The following is a 23,334-nucleotide window of genomic DNA, read 5'->3' on the forward strand; positions in this document are numbered from 1 at the left end:
GGAGCCAAAGGTGTTTCTTAAACTGAGACACAAGAACTTTCTTTGATATAGACAGTGAACGAATTAGATCAAATCTCGGTCTAATTCCTGTCACTTACCAAACAGCTCAGTATTGATCTGGATGCACTGTTGCCCATCACAATAGTTCTCCGTGATGGGGTGTAGCATATACCCAGGAAACTATGAAGCACTTTAAAAAACAGTTAGTAAATCAAACTCAGCAGAGTACAATGTGACATCTATCTAGACTGAAGGGGAATGAGCCTGTCATGAAATACTAAGCTTTCAAGTTACTGGAACAGAGCCAAAACTGTAGCAAACATCAAGAGTTTCTCCTCTTTTCTCCAAATATACTGTGCTGTGTAGATTGAGTTATCTTCATCCAGATTCCTGCACTATTCTGACATAGTTTATACAGTTCTCAGTGACAGCTAAAGCTCCCACACTTCAAGGGAGCTGACTCACCCTCAGTCAACGCAGAATTCACAAAGACCCCCTTCTGCTCGGAGACCCATCTTCTACAGTTCACAGAAACATAAAACATTAAATAGAAAAATAAAACTGACCAACATTTGGGCCATTGCATCTGCTTTGTTGTGGGCTAAGATTTTGGTTATAATCTTGACTGTCATCTTATCTGTCTCCCAATAATTCTGACTCTATCTATCCGAAATTTATCTAACTTGGCCTTTGAACATCAGACTCTACCTCCACTGCTTTGAGAAAAAGAATTCCACAGCCTCATGAGCCTCCAAAAAAATGAATTTTCCTGATCTACAACGTAAAAGGAAGACATCTGGGGGGATACCATGACACAGTGATATCATTACCAAGGTAATTTTCTGAGGATGTGGGATCAAGCTGGTGGCATTTGAACTCAAGAAAACTCTGGAATTAAATCCCATCTCCTTCTCCAATGTTCTTTAGGAAAGGGAATCTGCCATTCTTACCTGGTCTGGTCTACTCCGATATGTGACTCCAGACCCCGAACAGTGCGATTGGCTCTTAACTGCCCCTCCCTCAGAAATGGACCACCAAGTAACTGAACGGAGATTAGAGGTGGACAACAGAGCCACCCACATCCCATTACTGAATAAAAAACAAAATTTGACTTTTAACCCTGTCAAGCCCTCTCAGAAACGTACATACTAGGGGGAGGCAATGGCTTAGTGGTATTATCATTACCCGGGTCCCTGGACTAACCTTCTAATGTTCTGGGGACCCAGATTCAAATGCTGCCACAACAGATGATTGAATTTGAATTCAATAAAAATTTGGGATTAAGAGTCTAATGATGACCATGAATCCTTTGCTGATTGTCTGGAAGAACCCATCTAGTTCACTGATGTCCTTTATGGAAGGCAATTGCTGTCCATGCCTGGTCTGATCTACATTGGGCCTCCATACCCACAGCAATGTGGTTGACTGTTAATTGCCCTCTGAACAATTAGGGATGGGCAATAAATGCTGGTCTAACCAGCAACACCCTCATCCCGTGAATGAATAACAAAAATTCACTTCTCATTCCGCTAAACTCCAACAGATGCAGACCAGTCTTTCCTCATCAGATTAAGCCCTTGATCCCAGGAATCATTCCTTCTCCAAGCTGTACCTAACATAATTATATATTTGCTTTCAACTCAGGAGTCTGAAATTATATATACAGTATTCCAGATATGATCTCCAAAACTGCAATTAAACTTCCAACAGTCTCTCTCGCTCCCCTTGGAACACAGCAGGCCCCCTCATACACCCCTAGCCCAGGCTGAGGGAGAAGGAAAGCTGCAGTGCTCTGACTGAGCGCTGAGTGACAATAAACAGTTTGTGACAGAAATAGGAATCATTTCCTAATAACGAGCCAAGTGTCAGTACCAAGCTTGTCAGCAGATGTACAGCAGGCAATCAGCACATCCAGAAATAGAGACTCACATTCTCCACATACCACAGCTCAGGAATGAAAACAAGGGGGTCAATTACCCCAGACAGGCTCCTTGTCAGTCCTTCACTTGGACCAGTTTGAATCATGGAACAAAAAATAAAACCAGCTCAGCCACAGTCCCAAGTCCACCTAAGCCCCATCACAGACTGTGTTCCACCCACCACTTCTTCTGATGGAACATTCTGGATTCATGCTTCTTGACCTTCAAACAGCAGTAAATGGTAAATCAGATCCTGTGGTTCCACTGAGCATAAGCCACCTAAACCTGAGCTCCACAGGGAACAGTTTTATTCCCTGCCCTCCAGCCCTGTGCCAGGGCCATTGAGTTTTGTGGACATTGTGGATAGACAGGGATTGGCATTGGCTCAATGGATCCACATTCACCACATCACTCCTGTGGTGTTTCCTCAGGAGTCTAAACAGAAGCTTTAGCACACCACTCTCTTTCTCGCACCTCTCCCCCCTACTACCCACCCACAGCCATACACAACATATCCTCCGCATGTACCTATACACATTATCCTGAACAAACTCCTGGAAATGTTAAAACTGCAAAAAGGAAGGTTAAAATTTTCGACTCTCATCTGCACCACATATAAGCCACCCAACCAGTGGGATTATACAGCTGAATAAGTTTCCGAAACAATGGTTAATAATGGAAAGCTGCTGCTCCAGTACAGATCTCTTGGAGAGATGAGAAAGCAAATGAACTCACATTTGTACACAGCATCCTTTAAGACATCTATTGTAACTCTAGGAAAACTGTTCCCTAACAGCATCTTCTCAAGGACAATAAATGCTGATGTACCCAGCAATGCTGACACCCCCAGAACAAATAAAAACCAATACCTTCCCAGCCGGAACTTTGATTTACTTGCACATCTTTCATAGCTCAGGACAATCCTGAAGCACTTTACTGCCAACAGGCTTTTTGAGGCCTAGTTGCTTTTGCAATGCAAGGAACTCGGCAGCAACTTTGGACACAAGATCCCATTGGCAGACCAATTTGTGCACCGCATGATCCCAATAAGCCACAGTGAAACAACAGGAGCAGTGAAAAACATCCCACTGCCGTTATTCGTACAGTGCCGTGGGGGTTCTCTGCCAGATTCAGGCCCGGGTTGAGGAGGAACTACTTCTCCCAAACTTTTGTGAATCGAAAGAATTCCCTGCCCATTGAAGCAGTTGAGGCTACCTCATTCCATGTTTTTAAGGCAAAGATAGATAGAGTTTTGAACAGTAAAAGAATTCCAGGTTATGGTGAGCGGGCTGGTGGTCGAGCTCATTCCACAAAAACATCAGCCGTGATCTGATTGAATGGCAGAGCAGGTTTGAGGGGCCAGATGGCCTACTCCTGCTGCTATTGCTTATTGACCCAGGAGGCGAGATGGAACAGAACAACGGACAAGGGTCCAAACTTGGGCCTTCACACAGAGGTTTGTCCAGCTTTCGCCCCTGGTTTGTTGTCTCAGTGTTTCAACGACTGCATAAAATCAACAATGAACTGAAGTGCACAGACTCAAATGAGTGTGAAGAGCTGGTTGTACAACAACACCAGCCACCCTGGCAGAAGTAGACAGATTCTAGGGCCTTACTTCAGGTTCCATTGGAAACACCATTCCAGTCCCACTACCATATGGTGCCATTAAAGGCAGGGACAGGGCAGGGTGAGCATTACGCAGGGCTGTGACCTATACCATGAGGGCACAGGCTTCACCAGTGGAGGGTGGCCTCTTGTTGAGAGGTTCTGGAGACTGCCAGCTCCCATCCTGATCTACTGCTGGTCAGTTAGCTCAGTTGGACGGATAGCTGGTTTGTGATGCAGAGTGATGCCAACAACATGGTAATCTCAGCCAGTGTGGGAATTGAACCCATGAAGGACTCTCCTGCCCAACCTCTCCCCTCACTTGAGGCATGCTGACCTTCAGGTGAATAAGAAAGCGGCCCTATGGTATGGTGTAACTTTACCTTTATTTCACCATGATCTATTGGAGACATTGGGAGGGACCTGGGATGAGATGAAAGTTGTTTTTAACAATGGCTCTACCAACGAGTATCTGTGAAACAAATGACAACTGCCAAAGTTCAGGACATTGGTAAGAACACACTGGAACATCAGCCCACCCACACCACCATTTTTGTTTCCCTTTCCTGTACCTCCTCTATCATCATTCAATTCCTCTGCCTCAACATATTCCTTACCAGTTGGAAATTTGTGACCTGGGACCACTGCCAGTCTCCGCCCTTTAAACACTCCCAAAACAAGCAGTCTGTGTGGGCTAAACTGGTGATGCTACTATCTTTATCAGAGTAGACATCTTGTGCTACTAAAGTCCCTCCAGCCGAGAGTGGAGAGCAATAGTCCATCAGCGTGGCACTTTGACATGGTACTGGGATTTGTACCTAGACTTTCAGGTTCACTGGGCTCTCGAGCGGAGATCAACATTGTCTTGCTCGCCAACAGTGTCTTTTATTCCCAATTAATTATTCTCTCTCTCCTTAGCCATTGCCCAGCAATGACCATTGCTCTCACTTTCAAACTCATTGACTCATTAACAAACGCAAACACTGGAGCTCAGTACATCTGTGGAAGAGAGGAACAGAGATAAATGTTTCAAATCCGATACGATTCTTCAACGGCCTATGCTCTGAAGATGACAGATCAAACCGATTAAGTCTCTCTCTCTCTCTCTCCTCCCCATCCCCCCCCCCCCCCCCCCCCGGGATGCTGCCAAACCTGTTGAGTTCCTCCAGCATTCTGTGCGTTCCTTTCAGATTTCCAGCGTCTGAGGTGTTTTGCTTCAAATTCTATTTCCTCCACACCCCATTCCATATTCTTCCCTTCTCACCTGGAAGCCCCCCATCTCCCGCTTGGTGTCTGGTGCCTTACTGTCTTACTGTAGCCCATGTCTATCGCTTCTACACCTTGCATAACTGGTCAAACATCAGCAAACAAACAATCAACGACAGAAGTATCGCAATAAATGCCAGCAGACCACAAGGGCCATAGAATATTGACAAGCCCAGGGACTGCAGCTGATTTACATGCACTGAACCAGGGAGTCATGAAAGCCTGATACATACCCTAGTTAGGATCTGGTACAGTAGTCACAGGCTGAGAGTTGTCTGGGCTGTCCAGTGTAGCCATGCATCAGGAAATCCTTTTACACACTAGATTAGTGGCAAAGTCTGCCTTGATTGGAAAGACGATCTTATATTGATGCTACAGTGCTGTCAATAGCCCACTGGGACATGCAGTAATAGTAAACAAGTCACACCATGAGGCAGTCCAGTGATACCTTGCACCCGTGCCACATTTATTTTGAGACTTCAAGGACACAATGACGGCTTCTAACCAGGCCAGAGGAATGTAAACTAACTCTCTGATCTACAGCATGACGCCACCAAGTGCAAATCGTGACCCTGTCTGCCAAATTGGGAAACACAGGCAACAGACTGCGGGCGCAATGCCACCCATTCAGGGGAGCCTGCCCTGTGCCAGGCATTTTTATACTGCCAGTCCACTCAACCCACCCTATCCAGTTGTAAATTAATGCCATCCATTTACACTGCAAAACAGTAACGTTCACTAAAGCATAAAGAGCACAAGATTATACACAAGGGTCTCAGTTACTGTCCTAACTCAGCCCCACTGGATACAAAATTAAAACAGCACAAAGTGGAGGTGGAGAAGAGTTTAAGCTGCATGTTAGAAGTAGACTGCTTTCATTGTCAAATAGATTCCAACATCTAATGCGCACGGTGAGGGAAACAGCATGAAGACTTTAACATGCATCACGTGCAGCTTGTAACAAAACCAACAATCTGTTCTCCTCTACCAACACAAGATTGTCAAAACCCTTTTCACAAAGGCCCTTTAGGTAGTTGACAATTGTTTTCGTCAAAGAAACAAATCACATCTATCTTGTAACAGGAGAGGCCCGTTCCATACCTTGGATTGACTTTGTCAGTTAAAGGAGGCATTTTCTTTTCGATGGGTAATTCTTCAGCTTGCTACAATTGCACTGTGACGTTAGATTTGGCCTGGATGTGATTACCGGCTTGAAAAGGGAGATGTTGTGCTTTCAATGACTGCTCATTTGATTCACTGGTGTTGGATGTGAAAGCCCCAGATCTCAGCTGTCAGCTTTAAGTACCTCAGCTCCTCCCACCACACTGCTTTAATTAGGCTCCTTCTTACAGCCTGGCTGACGTCTTTCTCACAGGATTCCAAAGGACAAATACCCCGAGATGGCTGAAATGTTTCAATAGCCTGTAGTCTGTTTGATCCGAATGTGGAAGGATGATCTCACACTTTGACACAATGTATGACAAGGGCTGAGGTATGGACTGGTCAATAAAGTTTTGTGTTGAGAGTAGATTTTCTGTGACAGACGCTAAGGGAAGCTGTGCACAAAGAAAGCTCAGCTTGCCTGGACCCTGATCCAAGCGATAGATGCTTTATTCGTACCACAGGCAATGGGGGCTAGGCTAACGTTGTGGGAACATGGGTTCAAATCCCCCCACAGCAGATAGTGAAATTTGAAGCTAGTTAATAAATCTAGACTTAGCTAAATATTGACCAGATATACAGCCATGTGGTAGACCCTTATGCCCTGAATTTCCCAGCAAGCCACTCACTTGTATTTAACCGCTACCAAAACAGAAACAGAAATTGGCTGTTTTTGTTTCAGATTTACAACATCCGTACTTCTTTCAGTTTTTTTTTTGTCGTACCGCTATCAAGTCTAATAAAAGGAATTAAACCAGACTGACCAAAGCGCTGACAATGACAACAGAATACAGAGCCCTCTTGATACCATAAGAGTGTGGGCCAAATGCTGGCAAATAGGATAAGAGTAGATAGATGCTGAACGGCTGCTACAGACTCAATGGGTGGAGGGGCCTTTTTGCCATGCTGTAAAGCCTCAATGACTCTGTTTAGAGTCCTCCTTATGAGCATCTGATTCAATGAAAACGACAATATTGCAGATACCATCAGCACCATCCTGTACCACGTACAGGGTAGACGCAGCAGAGGTGGTGGCACAGTATTCTACAGTTGACCGGGGAGATCTCGATATTGCATTTGGACCCTATGAATTCTCTCAGCATCAGGTCAAACATGGGTGAGGAAACCACTTGCTGAACACCACTTACTGTCTCCCTCCTCAGCTGATGAATCAGGCTCCATGTTGAGCAGCACCTGGAGAAAGCACAGAGGGTGGCAATTGCCCAGAATGTAGTCGAGGTGGGGACCTCAATGACCATTACAAGGAAGAACCACAACTGACCAAACTGGCTAAGTCCTGAAGGACATAACAATAAGAGGGAAAACCATACTTGACCTTATGCCAACCAATCCATCAGTGGCAGTTCCATCTGTCTATGACAATATTGATAGGAGTCAAGAGTACAATGGTGCCAGACAAGCACAACAGGTCAGACAGCAGGAAAAGCCTGATGAAGGGCTTTTGCCCAAAACATCGATTTTCCTGCTCTTCGGATGCTACCTGACCTGCTGTGCTTTTCCAGCACTACTCTAATCTTCAGCATCTGCAGTACCCACTTCCGCCCAGTATTGATAGGTGTGACCACTGCACTGTCCTTGTGGAGACAAAGTTCCACATTGAGGATAGCCTCCATCGTGTTAGGTGACACTGTGCTAAATGGGACAGATTTTAAGCAGATCAAACTACTCAAGACAGTGGGCCAGCAGCAGCAAAATTGTACTTCAATATGATCTGAAACCTCAGGACTGGTCATAACCCCCACGTAACATTACCATCAAGCCAAGGGATCAACCCTGGTTCAATGGAGAGTACAGGAAGGCATGGCAGGAGAAGCACCTAAAACTGGTGAAGCTACCAAACATGTGGGCCAAGCAGCAGAAGCAGTCAGTGACAGACAGCCAAACGATCCCATAACCAATAGGTTAGATCGAAGTTCTGTCGTCCTGTCACATCAAATTGTGAATGGTGGTGGATAATTAAACAATTTGCTAAAGGAGGAGGCTCTCTAGTTATCCTCAATGAAGGGAGAGCCAGCTCAGTGAAAGAGACAAAGCTGGAGCGTTTGCAGCAATCTTCAGCTGGAAATGCTGAGTGGATCTCTTCACTTAGGTGGCCCCCTGTATCTCAGATTCCAGTCATTGGCCAATGCAATTGATCCCACACTAACACCAAGAGCGAGCTGGAGGTACTGGGTACTGCAAAGGCTGTGGCTCCGACACCATCCAAGCAATAGTACTAAAGACATACGATCATAGAATCTCTTTAAGTGTGGAAACAGGCCATTTAGCCCAACAAGTCCATACCAACCCGCCAAAAGAGAAACCCACCCAGACCCATTTCCCCTAATGCACCTAGCCTACACATCCCTGAACACTATGGGGTAATTTAGCATGACCAAGCCACCTAATCTGCACATCTTTGGACTGTGGGAGGAAACCCACACAGGCACGGGGAGAATGTGCAAACTCCACACAGACAGTCGCCTGAGGCTGGAATCGAACCAGGTCCCTGGTGCTGAGAGGCAGCAGTGCTAACCACTGAGCCACCGTGCTGCCCTAAACACGCTCCATAATTAGCTGCATCCCTAGCCAAGCTGTTCTAGTCCAGCTGCAACACTGGCATCTACCCAAAATTACACAAAGGGCTCAACTCAAAAAGGGGAAGGAGTGTAACTGCTCTGACATCAAAGCCACAAAACAGAGAGAATGTGGCAACAAAGAGCCCTGGCAAAACTGTAGCTAAAGGGGAATTAGGGGAAAACTCTGCACTGGCTGGAGTCACAGCTGACACAAAAGGAAGATGGTTGTAGTTGTTGCAGACCAGTCATTTCAGCTCCTAGACATCCTGGAGTTCATCTGGTACGTATTTTAGTTTCAGTTACCTGTTAAGAGATGTTAAGTTACATACATGGAGAAGGAGGAACTTGAGCTGGCCTTCTGACTAGGTAGCGATATTACCATGGTGCCAGAAGACCCCTCAGTTCCTCGGGGTAGTGCCCTAGGCTCAACCATCTTCAGTTGCTTCATCAAAGACCTTCCCTCTATTATAAAGGTCAGAAGTGGGATTTTGGCTGCTGCTTGCACAAAGCTCGGCACCATTCATTCATCGCTCCACAGATATTGATGCAGTATTTGTCCAAATTGAGCAAGACCTGGACAACATTTAGTCTTGGACTGGTACATGGCAAGTAACACACATGCCAGGCAATCACCATCTCCAATAAGAGACAGAATATAACCATTGAATGCAAAGCAGCAAAAAAAAATTACCAATGGCATTGTCAAACATCCCAAAATCAATATCCTGGGAGTTACCATCGAACAGACACTAAACTGAACTAACCATATAACTATCATAGATCATAGAATCCCTACAGCGTGAAAACAGGCCCTTCAGCTCAACATGTCCACACCGACCCTCTGAAGAGTAGCCCACCCAAACCCATTCCCCTACCCTATTACTCGACATTTACCGCTCACTAATGCACCTAACCTACACATCCCTGAACACTATGGCAATTTAGCATGGCCAATTCACCTAACCTGCACATCTTTGGATTGTGGGAAAGAACCCATGCAGACACATGGAGAATGTCTGTGTGAAGTCAGCACAGTCGCCAGAGATTGGAATCAAACCTGGGTCCCTGGTGCTGTGAGGTAGCAGTACTAACCACTGAGCCACCCCAAGTATTGTCACTGCAAGAACAGGACAACCCAGGGAATTCTGCAGCAGGTAACTCACCTCCTGACTCCCTAAAGCATGTCCACCGTTGCAATTGAAGAAGGGAGGAAACTACAGACCAGTCAGTCTAACCTCAGTGGTCGGGGAAAACTATTGGTAGCAATTCTGAGGGACAGAATTAACCTGCACTTGGACAGGCAGGCATTAATTAAGAACAGTCAGTATGGTTTTGTCAAAGGGAGGTCAGACATGATTGAATCTTACAAAGAGGTGACCAGGTTTGTCGATGAAAGCAATGCATTTGGTGTTGCATTTCAGCAAGGCTTTTGATAAGGTCCTGCATGGGAGACTAATAGCGAAGTTACAAGCCCACAGGATCAATAAAAACTCGGCAAATTAGATTCACAGTTAGCTGGGTGGCAGGAAGCAGAGGGGATGGTCAAGGGCATTTTTGTGACAAGTCAGTGTCCAGTGAGGTCCCACAAGCAGTAGTGTTGGGGCCTTTGTTGTTTGTGGTAATGATTTAGACTTGACTGTAGGGGGCTGGATCTGTAAGGTTCCAGGTGATATGAAAACAAGTGGGTTGGTAAATAATAGGGATAGCAGGAGGATAAATGGACTGGTCAGATGGGGTGATCGTTGGCAAATGGAACTCAATCCAGATAAACGTCAGATGATGCATTTGGGTAAGATCCCAAAAGAGTCACTCAGAGTTTCGCTCCGCAGGAAAAAGGCTCAGAGAGCTGACTGAGCACCAGGCCACATTCTCCAGTGCAGTGATTTCAAGCTCCTGACCAACATTTACCACCTTTCTCCCCTTACCAGCTCTGTACTCCAGCATCACACATTCACCAATCGTCTGTGCAACTCCTCTGGTTCCCACCCTCAGCTCCATCACTGGTGACCACAGTCTTCCATTTCCAGACTGGAACTCCTCAAAATTCAGTCACCATTCCCAACTCCTTTCATCCCAATGAATTATATCTCCCTGCTTCTCTTCAAATCAGACTCTTTGATTCCTGGAATAGCTACTTACGTCAATTCCTGGCCTTACACAGCTCGGCATCTATATTCCTCTCCCACTCCATGAGTCAGTTTGAGCTATTTTACAAGGTTAGGAGATTGCTATTCTCAGACTTTGCTCCACTGGGTACAAGTCACAAGAGGAGGGAAAGGGGAGGCTATTGTCTCAGCCCCAGGACTGATATCAGCCTTTGACTGGGAGAATACAGTCAGCTAGGCAAAAGAGAGGACTGCAGATGCTAGAGATCAGAGTCAAGGAATGAAGGGCTTTTGCCAGAAACATCGATTTTCCTGTCACTCGGATGCTGCCTGACCAGCTGTGCTTTTCCAGCACCACTCTGATCCGGACTCCGAATACAGTCAACTGCCTAATGCAATTACGGTTACCGTGCTGGAGAATGACAGACCTTACGTTCCCATACTCCAGGATGTTCCAAAGCATTTTACAAACAAGAAGATGCTCCTCAAAGGGAGACAGTTTGTACACAGCAAGATGCCAGAGAAAGGAGCAGATAGTCAGATTGTGACTTTTCACAACGTTGGATTTAGAGATAACACTGGCCTGCATACCAGCAAAAACATCCTACACTTCCTTGAAACTTTACCAAAAGATCTTATCTATCCAAAGAGAGAAGGGACCTCAGTTCAATGTCCCATCTGAGAAACAGCGCTCATGATGGTGTCACATTGCCACAAAGTGTCAGCCTGAAGTACGTGCTCAGGCCCTTGAGGATTGGAGTGAACTGAAGCACCAAGCCTCAGTGTGAAGCTCAATGACACTGCTGACTGTGGACCCCTTGCCCCCAAACACTGACCTTGATACTTCACTGTCTGGAGGGAGCATGAAGAAAATAAAACACTGGTCTAGTGGCTATCTTGACCACTCTATTCAAAACATGAAATGCAGAAATGTGGCGTCCAGAATCAGGGGATCACAGTCTAAGGATGTGGGATAAGTCACTTAGGACTGAGATGAAAATTAATTTCTTCATCCAGAGTGGTGAGACGCTCTGGGTGCCACAGAATGCAGTTGAAAACAAAATACATTGAATGTTTCTAAGGAGTTAGATATAGTTGTTAGGGCTAAAGGGGTCAAAGGGTATGGGAGAAAGGGGACTGAGTTGGATGATCAGCCATGATCATATTGAATAAGCTAGCAGGTTCAAAGGGCCAAACGGCTTACATTTGCCCTTAACTTTTTTTTTAAATAGAGGCATGGCACGTAAACCATTCTGGAACAGATCATCTAATGGGCAACAACCTCCATGAAAAAAGGACCATTTGCCAAATACGTGAAAGGAGGGAAAAGGAACAAGAGAAGCCTATGTTTCTTTCAGCGCGGCGATGTTACACCTCAATAAAACCAAGATGTTGCCCAAAAGCTCACTGAGGCTTTGCCAAGCCAGCGGAGGGATAATCTCAAAATAAAGAGTCAGGCTATTCTGGAGTGAAATCAGGAAGCAGCTTATCAATGAAAGGGTGACATTAATCTACCTCCCTCTTACCCCTCTAGCCTTCCCCCCCAAAAAAGTATTGGGATGGGCAGAGAAGAGGGGTGGGAGATGTGATCAATTGAAATGTTGATTACAGTGATAAGATTACAGAGGCACAGATCAGTTGTGATCAGAGTAAATGGCAAGACAGATTTGATGGGCTGAATGACCACATTTTATCCTATGACCTGTGCCTTTACAAAAGAAAATGAATCAAAACGAGTTAACTTTGAATTGCCTCTCAATCTATGTAGGGATGAAGAGGAGCGTATTTGTGCTGTCTCATCCTTCAGCTCGAAATCCATCAGCACTCCAAAGTTGATTCAGAAAACCACTCCAAGCAGCCAACATTCACCCTATCAACTCAACCACCATCAGTTCAGAGGGATCACTTGAAAAGCCACAGATTGGCCAGCTCTGAAAAAGTAGCAATAAGTGGACGTAACTGCTTCAAAACAAAAGATAGCATCATTCATAAAAGACCAACAGGTCGAGAGCAGCCTTGAATATAAAAGGCACGCATAGCAGAGCAGTTACGCCAGTGGGACATGAGCACATCATAACTGGAGTTGCATTTATCCACAACACGCAAATCAGCATTATTACAGCAAAACAACCCAACAATGCAACTTGTAGCAGTGTTACTGAAGAATGAGGAGGAATGGGAATTTGAGGGGTGCAGCTTTTACTTTCTGCTGTAGATTTGGATTTTTTTTTATTCCTCGTTTGGAGGAATATCGACCATTTTGGAGTCCTTCTGTTACTGGTTTTCAAGCCAAATACACTTTCTCTTGGATAGGTCACAAGAATCGTAAATATGGAAATAAAACAAGCCACAGAGACTTAAATTCAACTTTACAAGGTCTGCTTCTCTTCACTGGGAATTTAACCCCTGATAAATCATGTTAACTGAACTAGCCTTGACCCCAGCTGGCACGACAGTCTACATTCTACAAGTCGCTGTGATCTGGAATGCATTGGCTGAACGGATGGGGGAAGCAGATTCAACAGTAAATTTTGTATGGAATTTGATAAATACTTAAAACGTTTTTCTCTTCAAGTCTATAGGGCAGTGGGGGATAGTGAAAAGAAGGGGAGTGAAACTAACTAGACAGCTCTTTCAGCAAACCAGTACAAAGGGCAAAACTGACTCAATCTATGGTGTGTCATCCTATAGTCAATAAAGTTGGAATTGCAATGGTTCTAAAAACTTCAAGCAGTCATGATACTGAGGCTGCAGTAATTCAATTACTTAAAAGCTATTTTAAAACAGATTTAGATGAGGGCACGTCGATATTTAAAAGACCACTGGTCTGACCATCTTCATTTGTCAAATATCTTCCTTTAGATGCTGAGCAGCGATTCCTCTATTCTCAAGCTTAAAACACAAGATATTGCATTGGGTGCATGGAATATTCAGTCTAACCAACCAATCTATGCTGGGGTTTATTCCATCCTTGAGCTTTTTTTTTTATAAAAATCACTTATGGGACATGGATAGCGCCAGCTTTTGTTCATTCACTGGGTGTTGCTGGCTGGCCAGTATTGATAGCCCATCCCTGTTTGCTCTTGAGCTGCCTTCTTGAATCGCTGCAGTCCACCTGTCATTTCTTTGTTGTACCTTCCTAGCGATTGATACAACTGAGTGGCTTGCTAGGCCATTTCAGAGGGCAGTGGAGAATCAGCCACATTACCATGGGTCTGGAGTCACATGTCAGCCAGACCAGGTCAGGATGGCAGATCTCCTTCCTTAAAAAAGTGAACCAGACTGGTTTCTCCAACAATTGACATCAGACGACTCTTAATTCCAGATTTTTTTTAAAAACTGAATTCCAATTCTACCATCTGCTGTGATGGGATTCGAACCCAAGTCCCCAGAATACTATTCTGGGTTTCTGGATTAATACTCGAGCTAAAATATCACTAGGCCATCACCTCCCCCTCAGGTGGGCAAGTATTTATTGCACATCCTCAGTTGACCTTTAGAAGGTGGTGGTGAGCGGCCAGTGTGTGCTGTAAATTGATCCACAGTGTCCTTATAGAGAAAATTCTAGGATTTTGACTCAGCAGCAGTTAAGGAGCAGTGATATATTGCCAAGTCAGGATGGTGAGTGGCTTGGACAGAAACTTAAAAGTAGTGTCGTCTGCTGCTTTTACCCTTCCAAATGGAAATGGTTGTGGGTTTGGAAGGTGCTGTCTGAGGATCTTTGGTGAATTTCTGCACTGCATTGTGTTAATAGTAGCAGCAGTGTGTACTCAGCCTCAGTGGTGGAGGGAGCGGATGTGGTATCAATCAAGCCGGCTGCTTTGTACTGGATGGTGGTGTTAAGCTTCTCGAATGTTTTTAGATTAGATTTAGATTTAGATTTAGATTCCCTAGTGTGGAAACAGGCCCTTTGGCCCAACAAGTCGACACCGATCCTCCGAAGAGTAACCCTCCCAAGCCCATCCCCCTCTAACACACCTAACCTACGGGCAATTTAGCATTGCCAATTCACCTGACCTGCACATCTTTGGACTGTGGGAGGAAACCGGAGCATCCAGAGGAAACCCATGCAGACACAGGAGAATGTGCAAACTCCACACACACAGTCGCCTGAGGCTGGAATCGAACCTAGGACCCTGGTGCTGTGAGGCAGCCGTGCTAACCACTGAGCCACCGTGCGAGATGCACCTATTCAGGCAAGTAGGGAGTATTCCTTCACACCCATGACTTGTATCTTTGTTGATGGAGGACAGGCTTTGGCGGGTCAGGTGATGACTTACTCACTGCCATATTCCGACTTTACAAGACCTGCTCTTGTAGCCAATGTTTATGTGGTGAGTTCAGTTGAGTATCTGGTCAATCGTAACTCCCAGAATGTTGATAATGGAGGATTCAGTGATAGTAACACCATGAATGTCAAAGGGCAGTGGTTAGATCATCTCCTATTGGAGATGGTCATTGCTTGGCATCTGTGTGGTACAAATGTTACTTGTCAGTACAAAGCCAGATATTGCCCAGATCTTGATGCATTTGAACATAGGATACTTCAGTATCTGAGAAGTCACAAATGAAGCTGAACATTGGTGAACATCCCCATCTTAAGTTCAGAAGTGGACAGAATGTCATTGATAAAGCAGATGAAGATAGTTGGGCCAAGGACACTGCCCTCAGAAACCCCTGCAGAGATATCCTGCACCTGAGTGACTGACCTCCAACAACCATGACCATCTTCCTATGGACTTAACCAGCAGAGAGTTTGCCCGATTCCTGTTGATTCCAGTTTTGCTACAGTTCCTTGATGTCACGCTCAGTTGGGTGCAGTTTTGATGTCAAGGTCTGTCACACTGACCTCACCTCTGGAATTCAGCTCTTTTGTTTGAACCAAGGCTGTAACAATGCCAGGAGCAGAGTGGCCCTGGCAGAAACCAAATGGGGCATCGCTGGGCAGGTGCGACTTGATAGCACTATTGAGAATACTGTGCAACAATTTATTGATGATTGAGAGTAGACCGCTTGGGCGGAACTTGGCTGAGTTGGACTGTCCTACGTTTTGTGTACATGACATACCTGGGCAATGTTCCACATTGGTCAGGCAAGTGCCAGTTTGGATCAGCTTGGCTAAGGGAGCAACAAGTGCTGGAGCACAAGTCTTCAGTACTATTCTGGGACATTATCTGGGCCCTTAGCATTTGCAGTGTCTTGAGTGAATCAAATTGACTTAAGATTGGAATCTGTAATGCCTGGAGACCACAGAGATGAATCATCCACTTGGCACCTCTGGCTGAAGACTGATGCAAATACTTCAGCCTTATTGTTTGACAGATGTGCTGGACTCTTTAATCATCGAGAATGCAGATATTTGTGGAGACTCCTCCTCCAGTGAATTAATTAATTATCCACTACCATTCATGAAACGGATGTGGCAGGATTGCTGAGCATAGGCCTGATCTGTTGGTTGTGGGATTGCCTAGCTCTGTCTATCACTGGTTACTTGTGCTGGTCGGTATGCAAACAGTTCTGCTGGGTAGCTTCACCAAGTTGGCGCCTTACTTGTGGGTATCCCTGGTGCTGCTCTGGCACGTCTTCCTTTACACTTCACTGAACCAGAGTTGATGCTGTGGCTTGATGGTAATGGTCGAGTGGGGCATATGCCAGGACATGAGGTTGCAGATACCTAGCCGTGAGTTGCTAGACCTGTTCAAAGTCTGTCCCACTTAGTACAGTGATTGAAAATACCCTCCTTCATATTGTCTAAGTGAAGGGGGGACTTTGTCTCCACAAGGACTGTGCAGTGGTCATTCTTACTGACTGTCAACTGCAGTCAGCAGATTGGTAAAGATGAGGTCAATATGTTTTTCCTTCAGTGGCTTGCTCACCACCTACTGCAGATCCAATCTAGTAGCTTATGTCTTTCGGACAGTGGTGTACACAGTTGGGAGGGAGTTGCCCCGGGAGTCCTCAACATTGACTCCAGTCCCCATGAAGTCTCATGGCTTCAGGTTAAACATGGGAAAGGAAACCTGCTGCTGACTACCATGTACTGACCTCCCTTGGAGGAAGCACAGAGAGTAGCAAGGGTGCAAAATATACTCTGGGAGGGGATTTCAATGTTTACCACCAGAAGTGGCTCGGCAGCAGCACTACTGATGGAGCTAGTCAGGTCCTAAAAGACATAGCTGCTAAACTGAAATCACCTTCAGTAATATCCAGGGAGTGCTGAAGCAAATAGTTTTGGTGCATTTAAGGGCAACCAAATAATGGAGAGTCTTGTAGTGCAGTGGGAGTCTCCCGCCTCTCAGCTCCAGGTTGAAGTCCCACTCCAAGACTAGTGACCACCAAAGGGGTTTGTAATGCAGCCAAATAGGTTGTACTGAGCCACGGCAGACAGTGAGAGTGAGGGAGATCAGGTGGTGCCTCTCAAGAATGACCCTCAATACTATCCCTCTGGAAATAAAACCCAGAGAGAGACGGACGGACAGAGAGAGAGAGAGCGCGCGAGAGACGGACAAAGAGACACAGAAAGAGACATTCATTTATTTTTACTGAATATCATTTCATACTAACTTGTGAAATATTCATTAGGCATTCCTCTTATTTTGAGATTTCAATCCAAACAAAATCAACTTGATACTTTCTGTTAAAAAGAGACACAGATGGTGTACGAGAGTGTGTTAAGTGATGACAGCAGGTGAACACATAGAAGAGTTCACATTGCTTTCGTCAATCTATTAAACACTTGCTTCCTCGAGTTGGGAGCTCAAAGCGATCATACTACTGTTGACAGCAGAATCAATAACAGAAATTTATAACAAATGCTGCAAGAAAATATTGCAAGAAATTCAGAAAGGAAGGGTCAATACTTGGATTACTTGATCAGAGCTGAGAAACTGAAGGACACACATCTGCAACTTGCCACCTGACTTGGTGCTAGAGGCAGAGACCCTAAACCTTTTAAAAGTACCTGGAGCCGCAGGGGAAAGATACAGACACCAGGAACAAAACACACAAAGACTAAAGCCACTGGTTTCCAGTCATCAGTCAGCGACTCCCTCTGTCTCTCTGGTAACGGAGGGTAAACTGAACCGTTCACAATTTTGGCATCCTACTTGATCCCAAGGAGGACTGTCCACACCTCCCTGCTCCATCATCCTACTTTCACCTCTTACAATGTCACCCATCAGTGTCTCGGGACACAGACCAGCTACTCTTAAACAAGATCAAAATGGAAAAATCAGATCGCCTCGACATCATCCCCAACAGACACTCCTGGGACAGGGACAGCAACAGGTTAAATACAGAGTAAAGCTCACTCTACTCTTTGTAAGCAGAAAAGTAACATTTCCTCATCTCTTTGGAACTCAAAAGAGAGTTCCTGAGACTTAAAATAAAAATAATGTTCCCTCAACTCCATGCCCAAATATTTCTGCAATATGGACAACAGGGGGTTAAAATACAGAGTAAATCTCCCTCTACTCATTTGATTTCAAAGTTAATGTAATGTCCCCTCAGCTCTGTTCCCATCGAACACTCCCGGGACAAGGACAACTAGGGGTAAAATGCAGAGGAAGATTTCTTCTACTCATTTCTAAAAATAAAAATTCACCTCACACCAAGCCACTGAACACTTCTGACACAGGGACAACAGGGATTAAAACAAAATTTCCCATGATCCTTTCAGGGAGTCCAAAACACTAATAGGGAAACATGAAAAAGCCCCTGGTGGGACACCATACCGGAATCAAAAACAAATTCATAAAGTTGAATGGAAACTTATACAACAGAACACAACATTACAAAATTAAAATATTATTTTCTAGGCTGATGATGCACTCCAGCTCCCGCGGCACCCATCGGTCACAGAAAAGCCTTAACCATATCAATGAACACCACATGCTCCTACTCCAGGGACACCTAAGTGCAGATATAACCGCCAAAGAGAAGACGGTCAGGAAGAATCGGCCCATTGCCTGAACTAGTTCATGACCTTCTTCAGCCAGGCCCAGGAGCTCAGCCAAGAGAAGACTCTTAGACTTGTCCTCCGCTCCCCGCAATAGTTGTCTGTAGATCAGGAGGATACGTTGAAGTGCAACCAAAATTTAAGGCGCAGCCCCGTCAAAAACTGAAAAAAAAAGGGCTTCTAACAAACATATGGGAAACCATCTCTGCCAGGCCACAGAATATGCACGGTCTGGCATCTGGTGAACTTACTCAGCTGCACAGGACAATTCAGCTGCCCTCCCATCCCCCCCATTCCTCCTTGTTTAGCTTGATGCTAAATTTTGTTTGATGAGACTTCTACAAAATGCTTTGGGGTGCTTCATTATGAGAAAAAGGTGCTATATAAATACAATTAGTTGCTTAACTAGAATAGACAACTAGTAGTGTATGGAAATCGAAGTTTGCAGATGTAAAGTTGAATATTATATTTAAGCCCAAAAATGATTATAATAAGGGGAAATAAGAGCTTCTTATAGATGAGGAGCCTCTCTAATGGCCATGTTTTATCATCTCATTTAGTACTGTGTCAAATTTCCTTTGATAACCCTCTCACGAGGCAGTCTGGGCATTTTACTCATAAAAGTACAATGTAAATACAAATTGTTGGTGTTAAAATAAAAAATACTAGATACTGAGTAACATCTTTCAACCAACTGACATAAATATCCAAACTCAAAACTATTTCTCGAAGGTAAACAGATCGTTTTACCGCAGCTGCATTGTCACAAACTGGTCACTCAACACACAACAGCTGAAAGGAACGGGTGACAGCAAAACTCTCATTGTTCAAATTCAAAAGGGCTAAACATTTATTTTGCATTTGCAAACTAACCATACAGTTTAATAGATGGAACATTTTCCGTGGGTTGTGTACCGAGTAAATGATCATGGGATGGTGATGAGTAACAATGATCAACACACAGTGTGACTCTGACAGTGCAATCAGGACAATACTTGTGACCAGAGTGTGGGGAAGGTGGGAAGGCAAAAAGAAAAAAAAACAGCCAGGAACTTTGCTCCAAATCAGGAGGCGACTGGGAATGCAGGAGGGTTTCAGAAGCAACAGAAACTAGACGAGAGAACGCCAAAGGGCAAATACACCAATCCCCATGCCCCTCAGTCCACAGCTCCACAATTAGAGAGATCTGGGTCAAAAGTAAGCTGAACCAGTTACCACCTCGACTGGCTCAGACATACTGTCAATATCTCCTGGAAGGACAAGATCACCAAATCAATGGATCCTTGAGCATGCTCATTATATCAGCACACACTTGTTGCAAAGCCGATGAACTGGACTTCTTCATTCATCAACTGGACTTTCATCAACTGGACTTCTTCCTATTTGTTCATCGGATGTGGACATCACTGGCTGAACCAACCCCATTCTGTGTGGGGAACCTCCTCAGTGTCCACACACCCCTACAAAGGGGGCTATAAGCAAGATAAGATAATGGAAGACAATAACACTGAAAACTGGGAGACACAGTCATTGATGGCTGCAATGTCTGGAGACTGATGGTTTGGAAGGGTATTACTAAAGGCAAACCGGAGCTAAAAGCTCAGTTGGTGAAGAGAAGAGCCCAGAGAACACAGACCAGCGAATCTTGCACCTTCTCAGCTCACTGCCTTTCTCGGCAGCGAGTATGGCAGAGTATGGTAGTACCCTTCCACTGACACTCATTAGTTTGGCTGAACTGGTCTTCACCCTCAATTTCTCCTTTGAATCCTTCCACTTCCTCCAGGTGAAAGAGGTAACCATGGGCCCCAGCTATGCATGTCTCTTTGTCGGCTACGTAGAACAGTCTATCTCCTGTAGTTATACCGGCATCATTCTCCAACTTTTCCTTCACTACACTGATAACTGCATCAGTGCCACCTCCTGCTTCCCACAAGAAGGTTGAACTGTTCATCAACTTCACCAACACATTCCACCTGAACCATCTCAGACACCTCCCTCCCCTTCCTGGACCTCTCCATCTCCAGTGACTGACTCAACATTGACATCTACAAACCCACTAACTCCCACAGCTGCCTGGACTACATCTCCTCCCTCCACATCCTGTATAAATGCTATCCCTTATTTCCAATTCCTCCACCTCCACCGCATCTGCTCCCAGGAGGACCAGTTCCACCACAGAACACGCCAGATGGCCTCCTTCTATAAGGACCGCAATTTCCCTTCCCACATGGTTGAGGATGCCCTCCAGCACATCTCATCCACTTCCCGCGCCTCCGTCCTCAAACCCCACCCTTCCAATCACAACAAGGACAGAACCCACCCTGTCCTCACCTTCCAACCCACCAACCTCCTCCGTCATTTCCGCCACCTACAAACAGACCCCACCACTAGAGATATATTTCCCTCCCCACCCCTATCCACTTTCCGTAAAGACCATTCCCTTCACGACTGTCTCATCAGTTCCATGCCCACCAACAACCCACCCTTCCCTCCCGGTACCTTCCTCTGCCACCGCAGGAATTGTAGAACCTGTGCCCACCCCCCCACCACTGTCCAAGGCCCCAAAGGAGCCTTCCACATCCATCAAAGTTTCACCCGCACTTCCACACACATAATTTACTGTATCCTTTGCTCCCAATGCGGTCTCATCTACATTGGGGAGACAGAACGCCTACTCGCAGAGCACTTCAGAGAACATGTCCAGGACAGCCTCACCAACCAACCCTACTGCCCCATGCCTGAAAACTTCAACTCGTCCTCCCACTCCACCAAGGACGAGGTCCTGGGCCTCCTACATTGCCACTCCCTAACCACCCAATGCCTGGAGGAAGAACAACTCATCTTCTGCCTAAGGACCCTCCAACCCTATAGCATCAATGTGGATTTCATCAGTTTCCTCATTTCACCTCGCCCCACTTTATCCCAGATCCAACCATCCAGCTCAGCACAGTCCTCATGACCTGTCCATCTTCCTTCCCACCTATCTGCCCCACCTTCCCCTCTGACCTATCACCATTACTACCACCTCCATCCACCTATCGCACTCCTAGCTACCTTCTCCCTAGCCCCATTCCCCTCGGCTTGCAAGCCTAATTTCTGATGAAGGGCTCTTGCCCGAAACGATCGATTCTCCTGCTCCTTGGAGGCTGCCTGACCAGTTCTGCTTTTCCAGCACCACACTCTCTAATCTCCAGCATTTGCAGTCCTCACTTTCACCAAGTATGGCGGAGAGTGCTGAGCCAGAGTGTGGCTCCTGAACCACACCGGGTGGTGCTCTACACAGGTGATCACCATGGTACCAGTCATTATGTCACAAGACAGAGGGCTGCCTGAATTTGAATGCCAAAGGAGTGAAGCACAAAGGGTCAAAATGACACCCACCCCTCAGAGATACCACCCATCAATACTCCACATGGTCACATTCAACAAACAGACAATTGTGGAAGCTCACCAGCAGAGATCATATCCCATCCACATTCAAATGGAGGGTTTCTTACATTCCAATGAGAGTGCTGGACTTGAGTGCAGGATGGAGGAAGGGAGTGTGTCAGTCTCAGGTCAGGGACTGGGAGGGAGAGCATCAACCACGAGTGAGGGAGAGAGAGGGTCAGCCTCAAATCAGGGACTGGGAGGAACAGTGTCAACTGTGAATGAGGGACTGCAGTAGTTAAAGTGTCAGCATCATTGAAAGTGGAGTCGCAGGTAAATAGGATAGTGAAGGAAGCGTTTCTTTTATTGGTCAGGGTACTGAGTACAGGAGTTAGGAGGTCATGTTGTGGCTGTACAGGACATTGGTTAGGCCACTGTTGGAATATTGCGTGCAGTTCTGGTCTCCTTCCTATCGGAAAGATGTTGTGAAACTTGAAAGGGTTCAGAAAAGATTTGCAAGGATGTTGCCAGGGTTGAAGGATCTGAGCTACAGGGAGAGGCTGAACAGGCTGGGGCTATTTTCCCTGGAGCGTCGGAGGCTGAGAGGTGACCTTATAGAGGTTTGCATAGTTATGAGGGGAATGGACAGGGTAAATAGACAAAGTCTTTTCCCTGGTGTCAGGAAGTCCAGAACTAGAGGGCATAGGTTTAGTGTGAGAGGGGAAAGATATAAAAGAGACATAAGGGGCAACTTTTTCACACAGAGTGGAACGTGTATGGAATGAGCTGCCAGAGGAAGTGGAGGAGGCTGGTACAATTGCAACATTTAAGAGGCATTTGGATGGGTATATGAATAGGAAGGGTTTGGAGGGATATGGGCTGGGTGCTGGCAAGTGGGACTAGATTGGGTTGGGCTATCTGGTCGGCATGGACGGGTTGGACTGAAGGGTCTGTTTCCATGCTGTGCATCTCCATGACTCTATCTTCTGGGGAGGGGATTTGCTTGGTTTGGTGAAGAGGGAGTCAGAATGAAGTCAAAGCATCTGAGCAGGAAAAGCAGGGCTGATCGGTGTCAGTTGAGTATAGGACGTGAGCCCAGAGAGGATAGAGACTCTGGGAAAACAGATACAGGGGTTGGAATGTGGGGACTTCACGGTCAGATCTGTTGGGAAGTGGTGGATAATCCTTCTTCAAAATAACAGTTTTGACTTTTTTGAAGATTGATACATTTCTGTTAATGCTGACAAATAAAAAAAATGCCCTAAAATCAGTCTTGAGACATGGATTTTAAAATGTACAAACTCAGATGCACAGAACAACAACTCGAACTCTTTCCTGGAAAAATACACGCACGAAGTATCCACATTTCATAC

The 23,334-nt window shown here is 45.6% G+C and overlaps 1 protein-coding gene across 48 annotated transcripts in view; it reads right to left on the reverse strand.

The window, feature by feature from the left end:
• Nucleotides 1-23,334, reverse strand: part of LOC122541752 (sorbin and SH3 domain-containing protein 1-like) — a 406,532-nt gene that overhangs the window by 152,859 nt on the left and 230,339 nt on the right. For 5 of the 48 annotated variants that reach the window (XM_087982567.1, XM_087982568.1, XM_087982592.1 and 2 more), the window contains exon 1: nt 951-1,733. The exons of 8 other annotated variants lie outside the window; for them this stretch is intronic. In XM_087982567.1, the coding sequence (XP_087838693.1) occupies nt 951-1,087 (137 nt within the window). In that variant the 5' untranslated portion in view covers nt 1,088-1,733. Of the gene's footprint in view, nt 1-98; nt 191-950; nt 1,745-5,023; nt 5,244-5,891; nt 6,081-23,334 lie in introns of those variants that run through there. 35 more of the 48 variants (XM_087982575.1, XM_087982571.1, XM_087982607.1 and 32 more) reach the window with 18 other exon arrangements.

The sequence above is a fragment of the Chiloscyllium plagiosum genome, unplaced genomic scaffold (genome assembly GCF_037043375.1).
Source record: "Chiloscyllium plagiosum isolate Xiang-an unplaced genomic scaffold, Cpla_swu_hap1 HiC_scaffold_43, whole genome shotgun sequence".
NCBI lineage: Eukaryota > Metazoa > Chordata > Chondrichthyes > Orectolobiformes > Hemiscylliidae > Chiloscyllium > Chiloscyllium plagiosum.